The 21,609-nt window shown below is 39.9% G+C and overlaps 1 protein-coding gene across 7 annotated transcripts in view; it reads right to left on the minus strand.

The window, feature by feature from the left end:
* Positions 1 to 3,602: 3,602 nt before the first annotated feature.
* Positions 3,603 to 21,609, minus strand: part of FOXN3 (forkhead box N3) — a 206,839-nt gene continuing 188,832 nt past the window's right edge. For 4 of the 7 annotated variants that reach the window (XM_030949323.1, XM_030949327.1, XM_030949324.1 and 1 more), the window contains 3 exons: positions 21,323 to 21,431; positions 13,882 to 13,905; positions 3,603 to 11,271 (listed from right to left, as the gene is read on the minus strand). In XM_030949323.1, the coding sequence (XP_030805183.1) occupies positions 10,722 to 11,271; positions 13,882 to 13,905; positions 21,323 to 21,431 (683 nt within the window). In that variant the 3' untranslated portion in view covers positions 3,603 to 10,721. The remainder of the gene's footprint in view (positions 11,272 to 13,881; positions 13,906 to 21,322; positions 21,432 to 21,609) is intronic. The other 3 variants (XM_030949328.1, XM_030949326.1, XM_030949325.1) reach the window with 1 other exon arrangement.

Consider the following 21,609-nt stretch of genomic DNA (forward strand, 5'->3'; position numbering starts at 1 on the left):
TGGTGAATGAACCAGGCTGGAATAAGCAAGTGTATTAATTAGTATGCTGATAGCTGAATAAAGCTATTTTTGAAATCACTGAACAGCGCTGCACTTTACTATGATTGCAGAGATTATGTAAGAAGATGATTAAAACCAGGTCCCTGCATCACAGACTGATCCGTGTTTTAGAGATGAAAAAATAAAGCTGCAAAGGAATGAGAGGAGACTGTACTATTTTAAAAGGTTCTCTGCCTGCCCTAATTAAGGGCAAAGGAGCTGTGTTATCAATATTTTCATTGTCATTCTAACTCATCCTACTTTTCCTATCATATTTTGCCAATAAGCCATTTATTTTTTACGCCTGGGTTTGTACATATGGAAATGTCAGCTCAGGAGGGATCTGCTGCATCATCCCACAATACATGGCCATTTTGCAGGGTGTCCCTGATGCACTGCTTTTGCCTCCTATGGTGCACCTACCAGGAGTGTTTTCCCCTATTTGCTGATGTACTACCACTCATTAAAAAAGGCAGGAAAAGTAAAATCTGGGCACTACCTTTGTGTATTGTCTAACAGACAGAAAACAGAGAAGGAGAAGTTGTATCTCAGCAGTAGGAAGATGCTGCATTTCAGGACCAAGCTACCAAAAAATATGTTGTTGTTTTCAACTACAGTTATTTGAGAAAAGCCTCTAGAAACTGATTGTCATTAAAGACCTGGAGAGAACATTCCTTATGATGATAAGCAGAGATTTAAAAATTTTGTTTACAGTCTCCTGCACTGTAATGCTCAGATTGCTGTATATACACAATCATTATTTTATTCCTTACACCACAATGAATAGCAGCTCTGCTGATCAAATATAAAGTGGCAACCAATCCTAATGCAAATAGAAATATAAACAAACCCTGTAGATTTATAGCCAATAAAAATTATGTCAAACAGTATATGATGAAAAGCAGAATGTATGCTTGTTATTAAGTCTGACAGATGTTTGCTGTAGAGTGTTTTCCATGAAGTTTCTCACCATTGTTAATCATCTGTACTTTATGATGAAGTTTAAAAACCCCTTTAATTATCTTACATGGATTGAATGTGTCCACTCAAAGTATTGCGCTGTGTTGAAGATTTATTCCTTTTTAATATTTCTTTAAGAAGCACACATCACAGAATCAATTGTTACTTCATTCCCTGGCATAACAGAAGATCTGGAGCATCCAGAACAAAGCCTTTGTTGTTATTTGCATTCTCTTCTTTCTTTCTAGGCAGCTTCCCCAGCCGGGTGCATGATGCCAGCAGAAGGGTGCCATGCCCCCCCTTCACAGGCAGTCGGCAGTACCCGATGCTGTTGGGTGAGGACAGGAATTCAGCATGGAGGCCACACCGACGTGGGCATTTTGTGTGTAACCATTTTGTGCGACACACCCATCGAGTACCTGCCCTGGCAGGCAAGGTGGCTGAGCCTGGGGGCGGTGTTTTCTTTCCTCAAGTGCCCGGAGCTCCGAGTTCTGTGTCCGTTCGTGCCCGGGCCCAGCGCTGCCGCAGCCAGGGATGTCTGCCCGGGCCCGGCCTGACATCCACAGCCCCGCCGCCATGGGCCGGGCCCGGCCTGCGCTGCCCGGGCTCTTCGGACCTCTGAGGGCAAAATGTGCAGTGCAAAATCTCATAGGCCTCATATGGCTTACATCTCACACGGCCCATTCTGTTTCTGCGTGGTGAGGATGCCCTGCCATGCCATTCTGCCCAGGGACTGCTGAAGGGAGGGCATGTAAGGGCTCGGAGGACAGAGGAGCGGTGTGCCCATACCAAGGGTAGGCACCTTAGCCATGGCGGTTCTTCTGCCCACACAGCCCCTGAGGGCTCTCCCAGAGTGCTGCCATGGCACCTGCCCCTCTGCATTCCTCTGGGCCTGTTCAGCAGGATGAACACCACGATGGCTGAGGTGCTGAGGGATCTGCAGTGGCCAGGGGAGATGAGCTTTCAGCATCACTCATGGGGCAGCTGGCCAGGAGTGGTTACAGCTGGTTGTAGCCCATTGAGGACTGAGGTCAGCAAAAAGGGAAGACCAAGCGGGTGCCACTGCTGCAGGCAGTCAGAGAGGTGAGGAGTGCTCCTCCTAGGATGTATTTTAAAAAGGAACCAGCACACAGAGGGCTGCTGGAGGCCCACTTGGGATCAGAAGGGATTTGTGCACTCCTGAGGAGCCCACACCAGGGCAGGAATTCCTGGAGTGGCTGCAGGCAGCGCATGCTGGAGCAGGGACAGCCCTGAAAAAAGAGCAGCAGGAAGACCTGCTACATAAATCACCTCACCTGCCCGTGCTGCCCAAGGGCTTGCCAGAGGCATTTTGACAAATCAAGAACAACACATGGTGCAAATAAGGGTGTTGAGTCTGGAGAGGAGGTAGGACAGGTGCTTATACAGTGTCTGATTGTTTAAATTGCAGTTGCACGGGAAGTTGGTAGCATAGCTGGCATTCAGCACATCTCTTATAGCATGCATGCTGAGCTAAATGGCTTAGGACCCTTTTGCAATGCTCTATTCTGAAACAAGTCCACGACCAGGCTCTTGGCAAGCTTGCTGGCTTGTACATAAAGGCTAAAACACGTTCTGTGGAGGCTGCAGGTCTCCCTGCTCCTCTACACACATCACTACAGATCCATCCGCTGGCTGCTACGTGATCCCTGCCTAGCTGGAGGCAGATGGGAGGGGGAATCCATTAGAGGAAATGGCTGAGAGCACAGCTAAGAGGTTCTGCCTTCTCATCAGTCAACTCTCATCTCATCTCCCTCCTTGGCCAAGTTTTTTCTCTCCTCGTTCGATTGCAGCAGCAGCAGGCACCGAGTATTGGTTACAAACAAACTTTTCCAGGCAATGCATGGAAGTAGCAATTGCCTGGACAGATATCAAGCTTGGGCACTTTTATGCTCTTTTGTGTGTATCTCAGACATTTGCTTCTTCTGCTCCACTTTCTCCCAGGATGTCCACATCCATCTTGTTCCTCAGAAGCCTGGTGCAGTAGTCTCCCATACCAGCCACTCTGGATGGCATCAAGTTAAGAGAGGGGGACACCCTTAGGTCAGCTGAGTTCCAGCTTCAGCAGCCACACATTCTCATTACATGGCTGAGAAACCACCCTCTCTGCCTCAGCAGCGCTTCAAACCAGCTGTGATAAAGTTTGATGGAAGAACTGAGGGGCTTTCTTTCTTCTCAGTCCTTTTCAAAGTTTAGAAATAGTTATTTATGACTGTTAACAGAACACTTTCAAAAACCCAGGGTCTGCGGAATGCTGTGACTTATAAGATTGTACTATTCAGTTTAATTTTAATTGGAGAAAGCTATGAGAACCATTACAATTTTTTTATACTTCTTAATTCTCTGAAGAGAATCCTTTTACACTGTTTTCTTCAACTAGACTTCAGTGGAAGGATTAATGCACAGATTACAAAGGTATGTTTGTCAGGAAGTTATATATATGCCATTAGACATTTTTATTACTGGATCTCTTCTAATTGTTGCTAACTAAGAAAAAAAAAACAGCAACAACAACAAAAACCCACAAAAACCAAAACCCAAAACAAAAAATAATTCCCAATGAAATCAGCTTTGTTTCTGTGCTGCAAAACTGATGAAAAAGGAAGATCAGATCCTAACTTAACATCAGTTTAGTATGTCTAGCCATTTACAGGAAATTACCATGAGCTGGTATCTACAGCAGTGAAGATCCAGGTAACATCCCACAAGGGTCAGAACTACTAATAATGAAAGAATTAACTTGTTAAAAAAAAAACCAAACAAAACAACCACTGTTGTTCTGTCTTAATACGTGAGCATATTCTAAAACTAATATTCACACAAATGCAATTGTTCAATTGATGCAACTCAGTAATTTTTATTGCAACTGGAAGACAATACATCACAGAAACTTTATGGTAGGTTTTGGGAAAGTGTTATTTACAATAATAATTGATGAAATAGTTTGTCTTTGGCAATATGATTACACATCAAGAAAATGTAAAATGCAAGTATGCCTCTAAATCAACAATTTCATATTTCCTAAAGATCAGCTGATTGCACTTGCCTTCGGACTGCTCATTTAGGTAAACACAAATACAACTTAACATCACTGTTCATTCCCCGTCACAGTTCGTATTTTAATATTGATGAAATTGGCAGTTTCAGACGCCAAGTACAGGAAAAAAAATTGGCTTATCACTGTACTAAATTAACTTATTGGCCAGTTAAGGTCCTGTGACCCTTAAGCATTGATACTAAATCTCTTGGTCTTTTGATTGCTTTATCACTTTTTCTGTAAAACAAAATACTTCAGAAATTACAGATCAGAGTATAAAAAAATGTACAAGTTCATAATGCTTTTCATACACACACAAATCATTCCCCCCAACATTTTACATCATGGCAGTTTTAAGTAGTGAGTGTGAATGATGCAGGCATGGAACTGGTTATCAAATAACAGGTATGATTTTCAATTGCTGTCCCACACACATACTCAGGAAATGTACAATGCTCTAGTAACTTAAAAATGTACTCAAGTTCAATGTCATCCAAACAAAAAAAGAAGGTATTGGGATTTCAGGCCAGAGTAAACAAATGAAAAAGATTCCCATTTTAGATTGTCAGCCATTCCAGAGTCCAGCATGTAGTTTTAGTATTCGGTGAAATCCCTTCTAGCACTAAAGGCCAGCACAAGTTGTCATTTATCCCTTAAACCCTCAGATGATGAGCTCCTGTAACTGCTGGCCTGATCCAAAGCCTTACAAAATCCACTGAATATAAAAAAGTAAAACAAAACCCCCTTCCACTGATTGTGAAAGGATGTTGCATCAGGCTGATATTCCCCTCTTTGCAAAAGGAAATGTGATACAGTAGAAAAACCATTATATAGCCTCAGATAAATATATCGTTTTCAATGCTAAAACAAAACCTAAACTCCCCAAACCAGGAAAGGCTACTTATGAGAACAACTCAAAAGTGACCTTTAAATCATTTCTGGTTTTAAATGTATACCAGCAAAATACAGCACCATAGACACATTAGGTTGAGACTGTTTTTTGGTCAGTGAAGCTAGTACTTGTTTGCTGAACTGTGGAAGAATTATAAGGTCATGTACATGATCAAAGATAAAGCAACCCAGCTGACAAGTCTCTGCTTAATTCAAGAATAACCAGTACTAAAAATAAAAATGCAAAAATAAAAATCCCTAATAAACCACCATCAATTAATACTTTCTAAAGAAAGGGGGATTAACAGATGAATTTACAAATGTATGCAGATTTATACAGAACACTGAATGTTGTGTGTAAATCCTTATAAACTTCATCTCAAAACAGAAATACACAAAATGTATAGTTTGACTTACACATCCCATTTCAAAGGAAAAGAGACATCATTACAACTTGGTAACTGTGCTAATTGCAATATAAATCAAACAGAAATTCAGTTTGGCAGGTAACTAAGAGGGTTATCACTTAGGTTATATAGCAAAGTGTTGATGTATATTACATAGAGTAGTATAAATAATAAAAAAGTATTATTTAAATTAGATCACAGTGCTGCATTATGTGCATAACAGTGTTTGATATATTACTGGAGGGCTGTGAAGTACACTACTAAAACTTAACTGGTCAGACAGTCAACACTGATACTCTGTTATAATCAGGAGGATGTATGGTTCAAATGCTCTTTTGGTGGCAAAGTTAAGAAAATGTTTCAAAGTATTTCCTATAAAATATGCCAATGAGCTATTCAGGCAGTAGTGATATGCCTGAAGGAGCTGGGTTTGCATTCTCCAGGAAGTGAAGTAAATTGCATTGGAAATGCATTTTCTCAGTAGTTTTATTCTGATCCTGGAGCACAGGAGAGTAATGTTTTCAAAAATGCCTAGGGTCGGATTAAAGCAAAAATTGTAGTAATGATAATAATAATAATAGTGAAATGGTAAAGGCTTCCAGGAGCACTTGGGTGTCTACAGCTCCACTAACTGCAAAGGAGTTAAGACAGACACCTTCAAGTTTTAGAAGACCTCAGATTGTGCACTCTCAGACCCACAGTGTGATTCTTGGTGTGTCCTGTGCAGGGCCAAGAGTCGGATGGGTTCCTTCCAACTCAACATATTTTATGATTCTATGATCAACATCTTTAGATGGATTGGGATGAGAGCTGGAATCTCAGTGAAAATAAATTACCACTACTAAGAAACCAGGACAAAGTGTTGTTTTGGTAATTTTATCTGTGGTGCCATTTGGTGTACAATTTAGGATTTCATTCTCTGCTAAAGTATGTCAATGTATCTCTACCTCACTCCAGTGAAGAATGCAGCCTCCAGCTTTTTTCTGTATCTTTTCCACACGTAGACAGTAATTCAGCTGAGCACTGGGAGCCAATGCATCTCCTTTGGGATTCCCTTCTCCCATTAAGGTAGGAGAGGAACAAGAAGATGAACCTCAATTGCTGGAGAGAAGAGAACAGTCTCAGGACAGTTCTCCAGTCCTACAGGGCTCACCTCACTCCCACATTCAGCTTTTCAGCTGTAAAGCCCTGTGATCTTTGTAGAACTACTGCCAATTTTGCCAGGAGAAGATCAGAAGGAGACTGCTTTCAGAAACAGCTATGGGGTGATACATTTAAGCTGTTCAAGACCTGTGCTTGCATTTTTAAATGCAAGCAGAATCTGCACCAAAATGCAGTAGGACATCCAACTGCTTGCAGAATGCAAGCACAATCAGCAGATTTCACCTCCCTGGAGATTCTGGTGAAATCTGCTTATGGCATTAGCTCTGGCCTGCAAGAGCTTCTTGCTGCAGAAGGCATATTCCAAAGGAACTCGCCATGAAGTCCAGCAACCCTTACAATTCATGCCCATGTGAAACTCACCACTGAACACCTGCTGACCTTGCCCCCACCTGTCTTGGAGAAACGCTAATTTGGCAATACTTAGAGTGAGAAGAAGGGGAAGTTAGAGATTTGACAACTTCTCACCCCAAAATGGCTTAGAAGGAAAGCAAACAAGCAAAACCACACCACCTCCTACCTGGCAAGTGAGAGAGTTTGTAATACAGTGCAATTACCAGTCCGTTTTGACATCATTCAGTTAAAGTAAAGACAACTTGATTAAAAGCTGACATCGTATTTCTTGGAAAACAAATCAGTTTCAGTTCTTACACAAAAAAAGAGAACTTCTCTGATGGAGCAGAACCAGTTCTGACAAAGTTGCCATTGTCAGCCAGGCCCAAATATGGTTTAAAAGGTGACTCCTAAATACTTTATACAATCCAAATTATGTACTTCTCATCAACAGTCAGAGTAAGCATCAATAAGAAAAAGTTGTTTTTAAACACCAGAAATAATCCATTGATGGCAGCCCAACCTGCTGGTTCCTGAACGTAACTTTGTAAAATCCTACCAAAGAATACCTTCCAGGCAGATCAGACTAGGAGAAACAAATTTTATATGAAAATAGATGCTTGCCAACATTTTAGGTTTACCAGGAAGTATATAGAGAACTTGTTGAAGTCTTAGATAGGTGTTATACATATATATCTATATATATATCTGTATAAAGTTAACCTGCCTAATTAGATATTTATGCAAAATGACTGCTTTCTAAGATGAGCAATACTAGTGGTAATTATATATTTAGCCACCAAGAGTCCACATTAATGAATGGTACTTGTTTTTCAGCAGATACTGATCTCATTTGCACTGACACACTGCAATCAGAGAAGTTGCTCTGGAATTAGTGTTGTGGACAGAATCTGGCCACTGGCACACAAACATGTTGCTTTCCCTGGAGGACAGAGATGGCTGAGCCAAGGTTTGTATTTTCTGCCACTAGATTTTTCAGTGCTGTTTTTGGTAAATATTAAGCCACTCCTGAGTTGACACAACTATGCATCAATGAGCAAAGGTGGTGGCAAAGTGATACTGTAGTATCTTCTATTTCAAATGACTCTCCCAAAAGTCTGTAAAAGATGAAGACCAAGTTCTTTTGTACAGGGCTGTGTGCTTCACCACCTACAGACTTTGGCTGTAGAGAGCATGGACCTGGGAAGAAGCAATTATCCCAGTCTGATCAGACAAGGGAAATGTTATGGCTCATTCATCTCTGTGCTACCTGGCCAAGGGACTGGTCCTTCCTGTTTTCCCCAACGTTATCTAAAGGGCTGCAGACAGCCAACAGAAGTTAGTCTCTATGTACTCCTGACTTAACTAATGCTGGGAATCAATGCTGCATGCATTGGCCCTGCAAACTGAGAGGAACAAGGCTGTTTCTCGCACTATCCATGGTTCTCTCCTTCCTTATCTCCTAAGCTGGCAGTTGTGCTGAGCTCTGGCAGCTGTCAAGCTGCTCCTGGATCCCAGGACATGCTGGCTGAGATGGTAGGAGAGGCACACTTTTGCTGTGCTGCCCTGTTCTTTACAAAATGCTTGTGGGACACAGAACCAGGTCCAGACCAGCCTGTCCTTCAGTCCTTCCATCTCCTAACTGAGCACACACCACAGGCATCTCCAAATACAACTTTTAGCTCACTGCACTGAGTAGGAAGTCAAACCCTTCTCTAACTCACTCTTCATAAACTAGATCCATCTTGGTTAAACTGCTGCCTGAAACAGCTGTTAGTGATAAATCTAAACCTATACTCTTTAGAAACCAACCATTTTGTTCTCTTAAATGGTTGGTTTCTGGGATTTTCTTTTTGCCTCTAGGATATTCTAAGTGTAGAATTTTTCATGCCAAATGCAAGAATCCAGGTGAGAGAGACTGTTTAGTTTATTTCACAGCTTCTCTGTGCTGTAGTGATTTTCAGTCTCGTAGCCATCCTTACCAGAGTAGCACTGTACCTGAATCACACTCTCTGTAACACTGGTTTTTATTCGGACACCTCCATAAGGCTCTTAACTAACTTCAATTTTTCATGGCAAATTAGCAAAGCTATTTTCTTGTCTACTTATTCCTGAATCAAATCAGAGAGTTTCCTCAGTTAACCTCCCATTATTTTCTTGATTCTGTCATACACACTCACTACTAAATTTGCCCTCAGATTATTGCGTCATGTTACACATGTACAGACGAAGAAAAGACACACTTTTACTTTTTTTTTTTTTTTTTTCTTTTTTTTAACAGAAGTAGGGAGAGGGGGCTGAATGTGCAGACAAGGCAGTATAATTCAACCATCCAAGCCCTACCAGAGCATGAAGATTTTATTTTTTAATATTGCAGAGTAAGTTCCCCAACAGTCAGTGTTTGTCCCTGAAGAAGGTTAAACCTTAAACACCTGCTCAAAAAAACCCCAATGACAACAAAAAAGAACCAAAACAAAAACAAAACAAAACAAAAAAAATAAAACCCCCCAAAAACAAACTCTAAGCCTAAGGGCTTAAAAATTAGAGGCATAGCCTTTTTCTCTATTTTCTATATTTATATGAAAATAATTCATGCTTCATGCTAAATACATTATTTACCTTACAAGAACTTTGTCATCTTTGAATAAAAAAAATTGTTTGCTTTTTGTTTTCCCCCTTTCCCTAAAGAATCCATGCAATGTGGATCAAATTTCTTCTGCTGGCTATGCTGGTTGAATCTGGAAATTTGTTGTCAGTTTTGCACAGATGAATCCTGACTGATGGTCACTGCACTCACTTCTGAGGGCAGTGTAGGAGCTCTTTTGTTGAACTTCTGAATTTTACTGTTCACCAATATGCTTTCCTTCTATTTTTAAATACAGAATACTACTAATGGCAGGTTTTGTAGCTTTATTTCCTGTGTTAGATCAAGGATGTGATCCACAGAAAAAGATTCTGATGTACATTGTATCTACTGTAATTTCTTAGACTTGATTACTTTTCACTCAGGCAGTTTAGAAGACATAGTTTGTTTTTCCCTATTACTATTAGTTTTTGCACGCAGTGCCAATCTTCAGGCTTATGGCTTTTTGAACATTCTTTCAATTTAATATAGAAGACAGAATTCAATGGTTAACGACACTACTAACAGTCACACCCCTCCCTCCTTATTTCACTGAAACCCATTGCATACATAATTTAAATTTCCTCTAACTTAGAGTTATCAGTCTTCACATTATGAGCCACATAGGATACGTGACACACTAGAAGTGCATTCCTGCTTGCACAGTTGCCACCAGTGGCTGTCCGAAGACTTGTGTGGCACAACATCTCCAAGTGCCACTAAACGATTCTTGGTTGAGAAGCACGTGCCTCCTCTTTCCCACAAATCTCTTTATTCACATTCACTTCTAACCCAATTGCAAGGCCATTAAAAAAATTCTTAAGGGCCAGGCCTGAATGAATACTAAATTATGCACAGCTCTTCTACTATAAGAGGGATTTCCAAGTGCCCAATTTTACTCCCATCACATTAATGATGATATCACTGCGTATTCAACCATGCATTTTTGACAAGCTGGAGAAAGCAATGGCGATTTTGGCTTTCTTTTTTTGTTAACTTTTTGTCTTCAGGTAATGAAAATCTTTTGTAAATTAGCTGAGTGTCAGTATGAGTTCTATGGCTTCAATCTCCTTTAAAAATAAAAATCTTAAGGGTCAAAAAAAAGAAAAACCAAACAAAAAACCCAAATAAACAAAAAGAAATAGAAGAAAAACAAAAAAGGAAAAAATTGCTGATATTGCCACAAATCATTAGAATTCACCTGACGTGCTGAAACAAAACTTTGTAAGTTCAAACAAATCATTGATTTGTTCTAATTTTTTGTGGTTTCCTTTTGCTCTTTCTGCCCCTTTGCCGTCCGATTGGTGATGTTGTTCAAACAGGATCGAATTCCTGCTAAATGCAGGAGTGATCCTGCTGCTTCTTTCATCTCCTCATCGTCACTCTCAGGGGGCTTTTCTGTACGTCTCTTTTTAAGAGGCAGTGTGTCACTTGGTACTTTTTTCGCCTTCATTAAATGTTGCCTTTTCTTGTGCTGGGATGCATATCCACTGTCAGCTAAAGAATCCTTGGTCTCCTTCCGACTTTGCTTTTTGTCCTCCTCTTCTGTTTCGCTATGGCTCTCGTGGCTCTGGAAGCTCACCTCACTTCCTTCACTGCTGTCTTGGCTACCTTTAGTTGCAAATTCATACTGGTCATCAGCAGAGGAAGAGGAAACGGAGTCACTGGCAGGTGATGTGCTCCTGTGGTTGGAAGATTTGGCACTGCTGTAGTTGTGATCCTCCTTTGGGTCACCACTCACAACTGGAGAGCCGCAGGACTGTTCGCTTTCCGTCCGCATCCGGCAGTTTGTTATTCCATTCCTGTAAAAACAAATCCAAGCACTCTTAGAAGCCACAGAGATGTGATTCTGCTTCAAAGCAAAAGATGATAAAGCCAACTGACAGATAAATTGAAATTACAATCTGAAATGATGACTATCAAAGTAATGTCCATGCAAGCTGGTTTCAAAGCCTAATTACTTCTGGATTGGACTTAACATACAAAATAAGCCAAAAGATGCAAAACAGCACAAGAAGCAGGAACAAGTAGGGGATGGTTACAAATAAATGATGTGTAACAGTATTGATTTAAATTTCAATTAATAGTTTACACTTTCAAAAATTAAAAGGAAAACCACCCAACATTATTTTATCAACAGGGTACATAAACTGGTAAGTTGCATAAATAGCCCCTCATCTTTGCATATAAAGTGATACTACCAAAAACGTGGGGAAGAGACATTAGGTTTCTGGGGCAATTCCTTGCCTCCTCTGAAAGATACTTTCCAGCTCTAATTCCAACTTGCATTCCATGATTCACCTGGGAAGTAGCACAACTTCTATTTAGGACTCTTTGCAAGAGAAGGAACAACCATGTCCAGTCACAGTTCTGATTCTGATCAGTTAATAAATAACCTTAAAAGCAATACAATCTTAAGCCACTAGCTGCCAAGGAAATATTAGAACATGTTCAAAAACAAGCAGTAGAAAAAATAAATCTGGATTTGCTCTAGAAACTGTCATTTTCTCCTTTGGTTTTATGGCACCCTGTGCAGTCAGAACTACTGCAGCATGATATGTTTAAAAATGAACAGGTTTTTTTTCTGCAGTGAAAAGTATTACAGCATTGCCACCAATTTTAGAAAACAGAATACAATGCTTTACAATACTATTAAAGAAGGCACTGATTGTGTGATTCTGTGCAACGCTTAACTCCTGCTGAAAAGGAGGAAGAGCAGGATGCTCCTCACTGAGTAAAGCCATCATCACTGCCACCTGCCAGTTTACCAGCCTTGAACCTCTCTGTCGGTTAAAAAAAATCCAACAAAAAAGCAAGCTGTTTAAACCATCACATAATAAACTGATTTAAACTTGCCATCTTTGTGTTACCATTGGAGTGCTTTTGCACACTTGGGGCAGTGTTGGATTAAACCCCTTTCTTAAATGCACACACTGAACATAGATGTTTCTTAAGAGAAATGGCACAGTGGCAAGTCCAGAGTACTTATACTGCTCTTCTGCTTTAAAAAATGGGAAAGTACTTTAGGTTTCAGGCCATGGACCTCATGTATGGTTTCCTTACACAAGAAACAGCAGAGTATTACCCATTTCTAAAAGGTAAGGTTGAAAGGTGGGAAAAATAATAGTGGTATGTAATTTCACAATTCCTGTTCATCTAAATGTCCTTCTCTGCAAGAGCTTGCTGAGATAAGAAAGCCCCTTGCATTTATGAACCAGTGACAGGACAATGCTAGGAGGCAGCAAATTCATCAGTCATTCCAAATGTTACTTACAATGCCTTCAAAGAAATGTATAGAATAGAAGGTACACTTATTAGCAAAGAAAGCCTCTTGCCAACCTCTTTTGCACAACAAAATTACTTTTGCCTAGCTTTCTGAGTAGATGTATGATCCATAAATTCCATATAGAACCCAGAAGGAATACACAAAGCTCCTTCAATTATTAATAACTAAGTGCAATGTCATTCATGATTGTGCAGCAAGCCAGCTGCATTTACTCTGTGATGGCTTGCAACTTCAGGGGTTGTCATTAGAGGATGCCAAATGCTTAGAATAAGAAATCATCCATACTAAGCTAGTTATAAGGTGAATTTATAACCAACTCCTTAAGATCAGCCATTACAAGGAAGCATGTGATGCATTTTAAGTGACAGATTCTTCATTTTTAGGGTAAATTTACATTTAAAGATGTTAAATATTATCATAAATTAGCATAAAATTAAACTTACTTGATTTTACAAGGCAGCTAAAAGTCAGAGCAATATGGCATATTAAAAATCACACGCTACTAATTTTCCATTAAAAAATAACAATCAGTTTTTGCTCCAAGGAAACAAATACAGGACAGAATAGGTGGGAACTCAAATGAAATTCCTACTGACTGCAAGTGAACAAGGCTTCTAATGGATGTGATTTAAACCAAGACACCCATTTTTATGCTATTTAGGTCTACTCTTGTGAGTTTGTACCAAGAGACTGTCAATAAAAGGAAAGCCACAGCTCCATCGAGCAGCACAACCACGTGCCAAAGACACATCCCTGATTTACCCTGCTCTTGAGTCTCTAGTGTTGCCTTTACATAAAGGGGCTGTAATTTGGATTCAAAAGCTCTGCCCATGGGACTTAGTCCAGATCCCAATTCCTCCAAATCAACATAAAAACAGAATGAAATGCCCGGGGAGTACAGAGGGATGTCCCAGGAGAGGGGGTACTGTGAGGCTGGCATCCCACAGGGAGTGCAAACAGAGATGCTGGTAAAGAAAAACAGAAGTTTACAAAGAGGTGCAAAAAAAGAATTGCTTAAAAAAAAAAAAGGGAGAAAAGAAAATACCAATACACTTCAGAAGAAAGTGGAACTGGTCAGGAAATGGAAAGCATTTGCATCTCAGAAAAATCTTTGGGTTTCACTTACATTTTGAAAGATTTCCAACCAGTTCTGCTTGAGGAAATACAAAAGGAAGAGAAAGCAGGTCAAGGAGAGAATTAGCACAGGATATTTGCGGAAAAGTAAAAAGTTATACAGGCAGAGTGCTTTAGGATATTCACAACATCAAAAGTCATGTACCCTGAAAGTAAATCTGATCTGTATCTTAATATGCAATAACTCAAACATTAGATAAATTACTTCTAACTGATATTAGTAGATTAGTAAGAGCTGAATGAACTAATATCTAAACAATTAATATTCCACACATGCTTCTGAGACATTCTTAAGCTCTATACTGCTCTTAGACAATCATATATTCACCATGAAATGAATTTGTGATTTATGTAGTTCAATCTACACCATCAGTGGACACAACTCTCCTGGGTTTCAGGACACAGATTTTGGCTAGTTCCATCTATTTTTGCTCACAGTTCTGGTTGTAACTCTCACTTTGTTTCCCCCCTTTTTTATTCAGAACTTAATTTCAAAATTTCCAGAAACTGACATATTTTCATGTTTTAGAGTAGTGGCTTGCTCTTTCAGGAAAGTTGCTGGGACAGTCTCCAGAGCTTTTCATCCTACTCTGTGGACTATCTTATTTGCTTGAGGGATCTCAACCTAAAGCAATGTGCACAGATTCTTTTTAAAGTATTTCCATTTGTTTGTAGCACAATGACACAATCGTCAAGCAGTGCAGATGTAAGTTTGGACTTCTGAAAGTCTGACTTCATTCCCATTGTTAATGGATACGAATTCTACTACCAATGTTATCAGAAGCCAGACAGGATTCATGGTAGCTGGGTCTCAGAGGAAATAATGTCCTTTGCACAGTGCCAGTGCCTTTCAGAGAGGTCTTCCTCAGGAGGAGACAAAAGTGAGTCTGTCATTTTACCAAGTACAGGCATATCTTCCTTAAATTTCTCTGCTACCTTGAAAGAAAGGTAATCAGATTCTGTTTGCCAAATGGCAAAGGTTTTGCTGAAAAAAAACTTACTGCATTTCACACTGGAGACAGGTATATTCCTTTGATGAACAAAGAAAACCTATGTGGAGTTTAAATATCACCTTAATCTACCTCTGATCCTTCTGGATGACAGATACTGTGTACCCACAGATGACAGTTTTTGGATGTAACTGGAAGCACACAGAAGACACAATGAAAACACTAAAGGTAAGCTGGGTTTGTAGATTTTGACACATTCCTGGTTTGCAAAAAAAAAAAAAAAAAAGAAAAGAAAAATCACTTTTTCTATTTCAAAGGGAAATTCAGAACAGTCAGAACTTTTGGCTACAGCTAGTTGAACTGCTTCTTAAAACCACTACAAACCAGCAGACAGAAGGATGAGCAAGCATATGAAAAGTAAGTGGTGCTCACTTGCTCTACAATGAGATTCTGTCAGGGGTTACTGAGTTAAAAGTCAACAGTGAGCTGCTCACAATAGTGACAGGAGCTCTTACAAAGGGCTCACAATAGTGACAGAAGCTCTTACAAAGGTACTTCAGAGAAAAATTGTATGCAAAGGACCACAGTAAATACACTTCAGGAACTGCCAGCAGTATCAGCAGCAGATCTGAAATTAAACCAAATGGAGCCCCGTGCATTTTGCAAAGAAAGAATAATCAAGTCAGTCAGCATTGCTGTTCTTTAGTCACTAAAGGATTCCTTTGGCTCCCAAGGATAACTCATCCTGCCTGTTACAGGTGGGGAGGGGAATGCAATGCAACTGGGATGATCTGGGGTTTGTTAAGCTGATCACACCAGTGGTAAGCACTACAAAGATACAATTAAGAATTTATGAAAGGAAATACCTACCAATTCCTTTAGCTAAGCAAAAATAGTAATTCACAGATAATGTAAGTGAATGATAATAATTCTACTTATGCTTTGGCATCTACTCTGCACATGCAATGTTTGTTTTATTTAATCACTGCTTGAATGGCTGCTTCAAGGGAGGAAAATAGAAGCAAAAATAAAGCCAGCATGAGAAATAAAGTCACAATAATAAAAGCTATGCCCAAGGAATAATCTAGTAATTACCCTATAATTTTGAAGTGCAAATAATCCTAAATAGCCCTTTTCCATCTTCACATAAGGTTAAGCACAAAACTCATTCTTGTCATGCCCCAGTGATCAGGAGCTGCATAAGGAACTGTGGCATTAATAGCAGAAGAACAGGTATTTTAAAATCTACTCATGATGAGGTAGGTAAGGTTGCCAAAATTCTGGGGTGCCAAAATGCAACACTAACAAACCCTACCTACTTTTTGCTGTCTTTCTGCTTGGCTTTTTTTTTTTTTGGTTTTGGTTGGTTGGTTGGTTGTTTTCTTTTCTTTAAATTCCTCAAAATCAAGGAAGAGCTGTAGCTCTGCCAGTGCAGGTGCACTTGTTTTCCCTATGAAGGAGAAAAATTTTATCTTGGAAACTTGAATAGAAATAGTTTTTTTACTGAGGGAAGTTCTTCAGGAAACCTGCTTGCAATTTCCAGGTAACTGTGAAATTCCTTGAGAATGTCTGTGTTTAATCCCAGCCAGCAACTATGTCCCATGCAGCTGCTTGCTCTTCCCTGCTCCAGGTGGGATGGGGAGAAGAATTGGAAAAAGGTAAACATGAGTTGAGATACAAACACTTTGAAAAAAAGTAACAACAAACCAGTAACAACAATGATGATGAAGATGATGAAAAGAGAGAGGTAACAAAAAGGGGAATAAAACACAAGAAAGATAAGGGATGCACAACACAACTGCTCCCAACTCAATCCATCCCTCAGAAGTGATCAGCTCCTCCCTGCCAACTCTTCCCAGTGTATGCTCTATGGTATGGAATATCCCTTTGGCCAGTTCAGGTCACCTGCCCTGCCCCTGTTCCCTTCTTAGCACCTGCTCACTGGCAGAGCATGGGAAACTGAAAAGTCCTTGACTTGGGACAAGTTCTGCTCAGTAACGAAACCATTAGCATGTTATCAACATTATTCTCCTGCTAAAGCCAACACACAGCTCTGTACTGGCTACTAGCAAGAAAATGAGCTCCATGCAAATCAAAACCAGGACAGAGAAGAATTTGGTGAAGAAGAATTGGATAAAATGGGGGAAAACCCATGTAATTTCCCATTAATGTTTATTTTTAACCTGCAGTAATTTAAAACCCAAGGTATTTCTAACAAACAGCACCAAAAGTAATCTAACCTATTACCTAGGCATATGTAGCATATAAGTAAGTTTTTAAAAAAATTACCAAGCATATTTTGTAAAACATCTGCAAAATAGCCTGAACCAAATGACAAGGCCTATGTTAAACAGCTGTTAAGATTCTCTGTGGGGTGAATTTCCATCAACCTCACCTCAGTGGATCTGTCCACATTAGGCATATGAGAGACTTAGGCTCAGTAGTTCTACTGCACAGCAGCAAGACTTGGACACAGTCATAAACCACCCACCCACTATGGATAACTGCAGAAAATGACAAATATCATGGTGAAATTGATGCTACACAATCTCAAATGTTAGCTCAACTTCCAAGCTTGTGCTCTTCCCAAGGGCTGATGTAACAGGTCATACCTGACTCCTGTGGAAGGTGGTTATATACGCTAAGAGCTTTGTGCACCTTGCCAAGACACGTGAATGTCATATGCACTGGCCACTTTGACAGATACCATCCCTACCAAAGTAACACAGAAGTCCTCCTAGCAAAACATTTAAAAGGTATTTTCCAATGGATGATGATAGGAAGAGCAAGAGCTCACTTTCCCAACCAACTCCTTGCTGTATGTAAGGAACTACCAGCTTTGCCTGCTTTCAGTGTATACCTCTGTCAGTCAATATCTTCTACACATCCAGACGGTCACTGCATTTGCTTTTAGATTCTCTCAGGGAACTATATAGGGATATGGTCTGCCAAAAATATCCCCAAAATACGATGGATCTCATGCTAGAGACATGCTACACACTGTGCAGCTTTGAAGTGTTATTTTTCCCTGCTGTTTTTGGGTGGGTCTTAGACTTGTCAGCCACAACATGGAAAATATGGATGGTAAACAAGCTAAAAGTGGTGTGAATAAAGTAAATAAAAACCTACTGTCAAAACACATCCAATTATGCTCTGCAGCGGAGATTTAACACCAGAGGATGATTTTCAAAGTAAAAATAGTGTGGGATGCCTTTCCATTTGTAGATTAGTTTGGAATGAAAGGCCTATTTGTGCAATTTAAGCCAAATGCACTACAAAATAACGATGACCACAACTGTAATTGTTTATTCATGGAAAGTCATCTTTGTTAAATAAACCCCAGGAGGGTTTTTTAACCCAAAGGACTAATTCAATTGTACCTTATTTTATATATAAAATATAAAGTAATTACATGTAATTACAAGGGAAGACCAACACACTGATACCTTGTGCAGGAACAAAATATGCCAATGCATTCAGTCACACTGTCAAACATGAAGAGCACAGTAAACTTTTCTATTGATGGGAGCTAACACATCAGAAATCACAGACTTCAGCTTCTCAGTCCAATGCTATAGTTTTGCTATAGTCTCCTTTCTGAACAACAGATTAGTCAAAACACCACACATAACTGCAAATTTAACTCAAGACCAAATTTTTTCTTACTGTGTTTTGGCACTAATGGCACTGCACAACAGGACAACATACAACAAGCTATTTGCACCAGCTTGGGGGACAACTAAACCAAAGACCATTAAGATACTGAGGAAATAAAACACAAAATGAAAAAAACAGCTCAGACAGCAAGAAGTGCCAAGAGAAGACCAGCATCTTACAGAGGAACCTGTGATTCCTACATATGGTAACTAAAGAAGAACAGTTACGAGGTTTAATTTATTACGCAACTGTCTGCATAATAAAGAAAATGCTAATGGTCTCCTATGAGAATGATGAAAACTACCTTCTTCAGGTGGCTTCAGGCATTTCATTTACAGCACCAAAGGAACACTTCTCAAAAAAAGACATTTGATTAAAAAAAATCTTAGAAAGAAGCTGTTTGGCTTCTCAATACACAGGCAGAAGCACACAATTTCAGCAGAAAAATTAACAGGAGACTGCACCACCTACTATAGCTGCCCAGATCTCCCTCCTGGTAAAAGCTAGTGGGGAAAATCAACCTTCCTGCACCTGAACAGGCCTGAAAACATCCCCTGCCAGCCTGACTGGACCATTGTCCTCTGTGCAGGAATGACAGCTCAATCTGAGCAGTCCACCTACTCTTAAATTGTAAAAGAAGGCTGTATGGATGCTGTGGTAAATTTCCCCTGCTGCACATTATAAGCAGAAGTTATTCTCAGGAGACACCATGAAAGCTGAACATGACAGGTCCTATTTAGTCTGGTGTATCTGAGGAGAGGGGTTGGCACCAAGAAACTGTAATTTTCACAGGAACTGATAACAGAGGTATCCAGTTTTGAGAGGACCAGATGATGTTCTACGAGGCATTGTGAATCCGGATTGATGTTCTTCCCAAAGAAATTCTGAATAGTATTATCCCTGAGGGAAACAAGACAAAATTGCCTGCTGAACTTGCTCTGTTGAAGAGAGTCCCCTAACTTCTCAAAAGCTTTCAAAGCCTCTTGTCTGTGTCTCCCTCTGCCTTTCAAGAATTAAAAGAGGGGATATTGCAGGAGATTTTAAATATGAGCAGACATTATGCACACCAGGAATATATTCATAGCAAGCTATTTCTAATACTGCCTAAGGCTGGAGAAGAGAACAAAAAGAATTAGAAATGTCTGCATTAACTAATGATAAATGCTTTTCTGTGAGACAGAGCAAAAAGAACGTAAGCAAGGGAGGGGTAAAATCCCTGATTTCCCATCTGTACATTAACAGGTAGCTGGTAAAGATCCCATTCTCTACCTGCTGGGAAAAAGCCATGAGAAACAGTCCTTTGAAAATGTATGAAATTTAACTAGATACAGCTTTACAGCACAGCAATTTGAGGATGCCTACACAGAAGGAAGTTTTCAATCGGCCTGGAAGTAAAACAATTCTATCTCCTCTATGAGTCAATTCTGATTATGAAACAGAGACTAAGCAGGAAATACAGATAAACTCTAGAGAGAATACTGAGACCACTATGTCCTCCATTTAGCTTGAAAACCTCATAAAAAATTATATATAATTAATGATGCAGTAGTCCTATGGCTCTGCAATCCCCACTGGAGCAGAATACAAGTCCTGGGTGAAGCCAGTGGCAAAGCTGATGAAGAGAGCTGACCTCTGCTGCTAGCAAGGCCAAGCTGTGGTAAAGAGGGATGGAAAGGAACTCTGCAGAATTCTGGAGGATGACCCTTGGGGTTGCATTCCTTCAGTGTAGCAAATGGGAAAAACAGCTGAAGAACTCGCTCATCAAAAAATATGGATTTTATTCCAATTAGTGTCTTCCCCTCTATGCATTTTAAGCATCAAGACTACATCAATGTCACAGGCTCTCTCTGTCTTTCTCTCCATTTACTGGATGGAAATACTGCACCCAAGGGGCTAGACACTGATTCTGAAAAGGGATAAAAAATAAAAAACCCCATGTAAATAGTGATGGAATTAGACCTACCTAGATACTTTATTTCACTGCCTTGCAGCCCTTTCCTGAGAAAAGAGAGTGTAACTGGAACAGCACCATGAAGTGAGGTCAGCACTAATTATGAAACCCCACCCAGAATACCCAACTGCCTGAGCTGAAATAGCTTTTGCAGATACTGAGAGTTCTGAAAGAGGAGGGCACTGGCAATGCACTTGACCAAATTAATCTCTGTTGTAACTGACTGAAAATGGAGCTACACCCGGGGCAAATTGTTCTTCCACCAATAAACCAGCACTGCTTTAAGCAAAACAAACCACTGAACCACAGTTCCCACTGCCATCACTAGATGTCTCTTACTGCCCTGCTTCCTGATAGTTGAGTATCTTAAACAACATTTTACCCTTGAATGTTTCAGTATAACCTTGAAATAAAATCATAGTGAAAGAAACTGCCTCACAAAGATCTAAGTTAATAACAAAACAACAGCTATAGGTTCAAATAGCTTTCAGGATTTGCTTTAATATTATTGATATTCTTCTCTCTGGTATTTAATCCAGGAAAAAGTCTTTAAGAAAAGGGAGAAAGGGGAGAAACCGCAAAAAACATTTGCACTTAGTAAAACAGGCCACTATAGGAGGTTCTCATCACAAACTGCCTGCAATTTGCTAGTGAAAATAAAAGCGTTTTGAGCAGACCACCATGCAACAGACAGATATGCCATGACTATCTTCCTAAGGATGATATCCCAAGAATTTTAGGTGGCAGAGTTTTATTTCATTTAGAACCTCAGAAGCATTGGCAAGCAGCAAAATACCCAGAGCTCACATATACTTTTACATTTTTTGCAAAATGTTGATTTATTTCATACAGATCCCACAATGATGCACTCTTACCTTACTGCGACAGCCATGCTCCCTATAGGGTTGATTGGCAATGGCCTGGCTCCAGGAAATATTCCTCTACTCAGTACTCGAGCTCCATTTTGTATCACTCCCGAAGGAACTAAAAACAGAACAAAACACAGCATGTTTTTTCTTCTAAAGGAAAAGTTAGACAAGTACAGGAATAAAATGTGGAACTCCAGCTTTTCAATGTACTGGAAAACCATTACAGAGGCTCCTGCAGTACACTGCTTACCTTGGACATCTCAGCCTTGAGTCTTCTGAGTGCCATTCTATTT

This window comes from Camarhynchus parvulus, chromosome 5 (genome assembly GCF_901933205.1).
Source record: "Camarhynchus parvulus chromosome 5, STF_HiC, whole genome shotgun sequence".
NCBI lineage: Eukaryota > Metazoa > Chordata > Aves > Passeriformes > Thraupidae > Camarhynchus > Camarhynchus parvulus.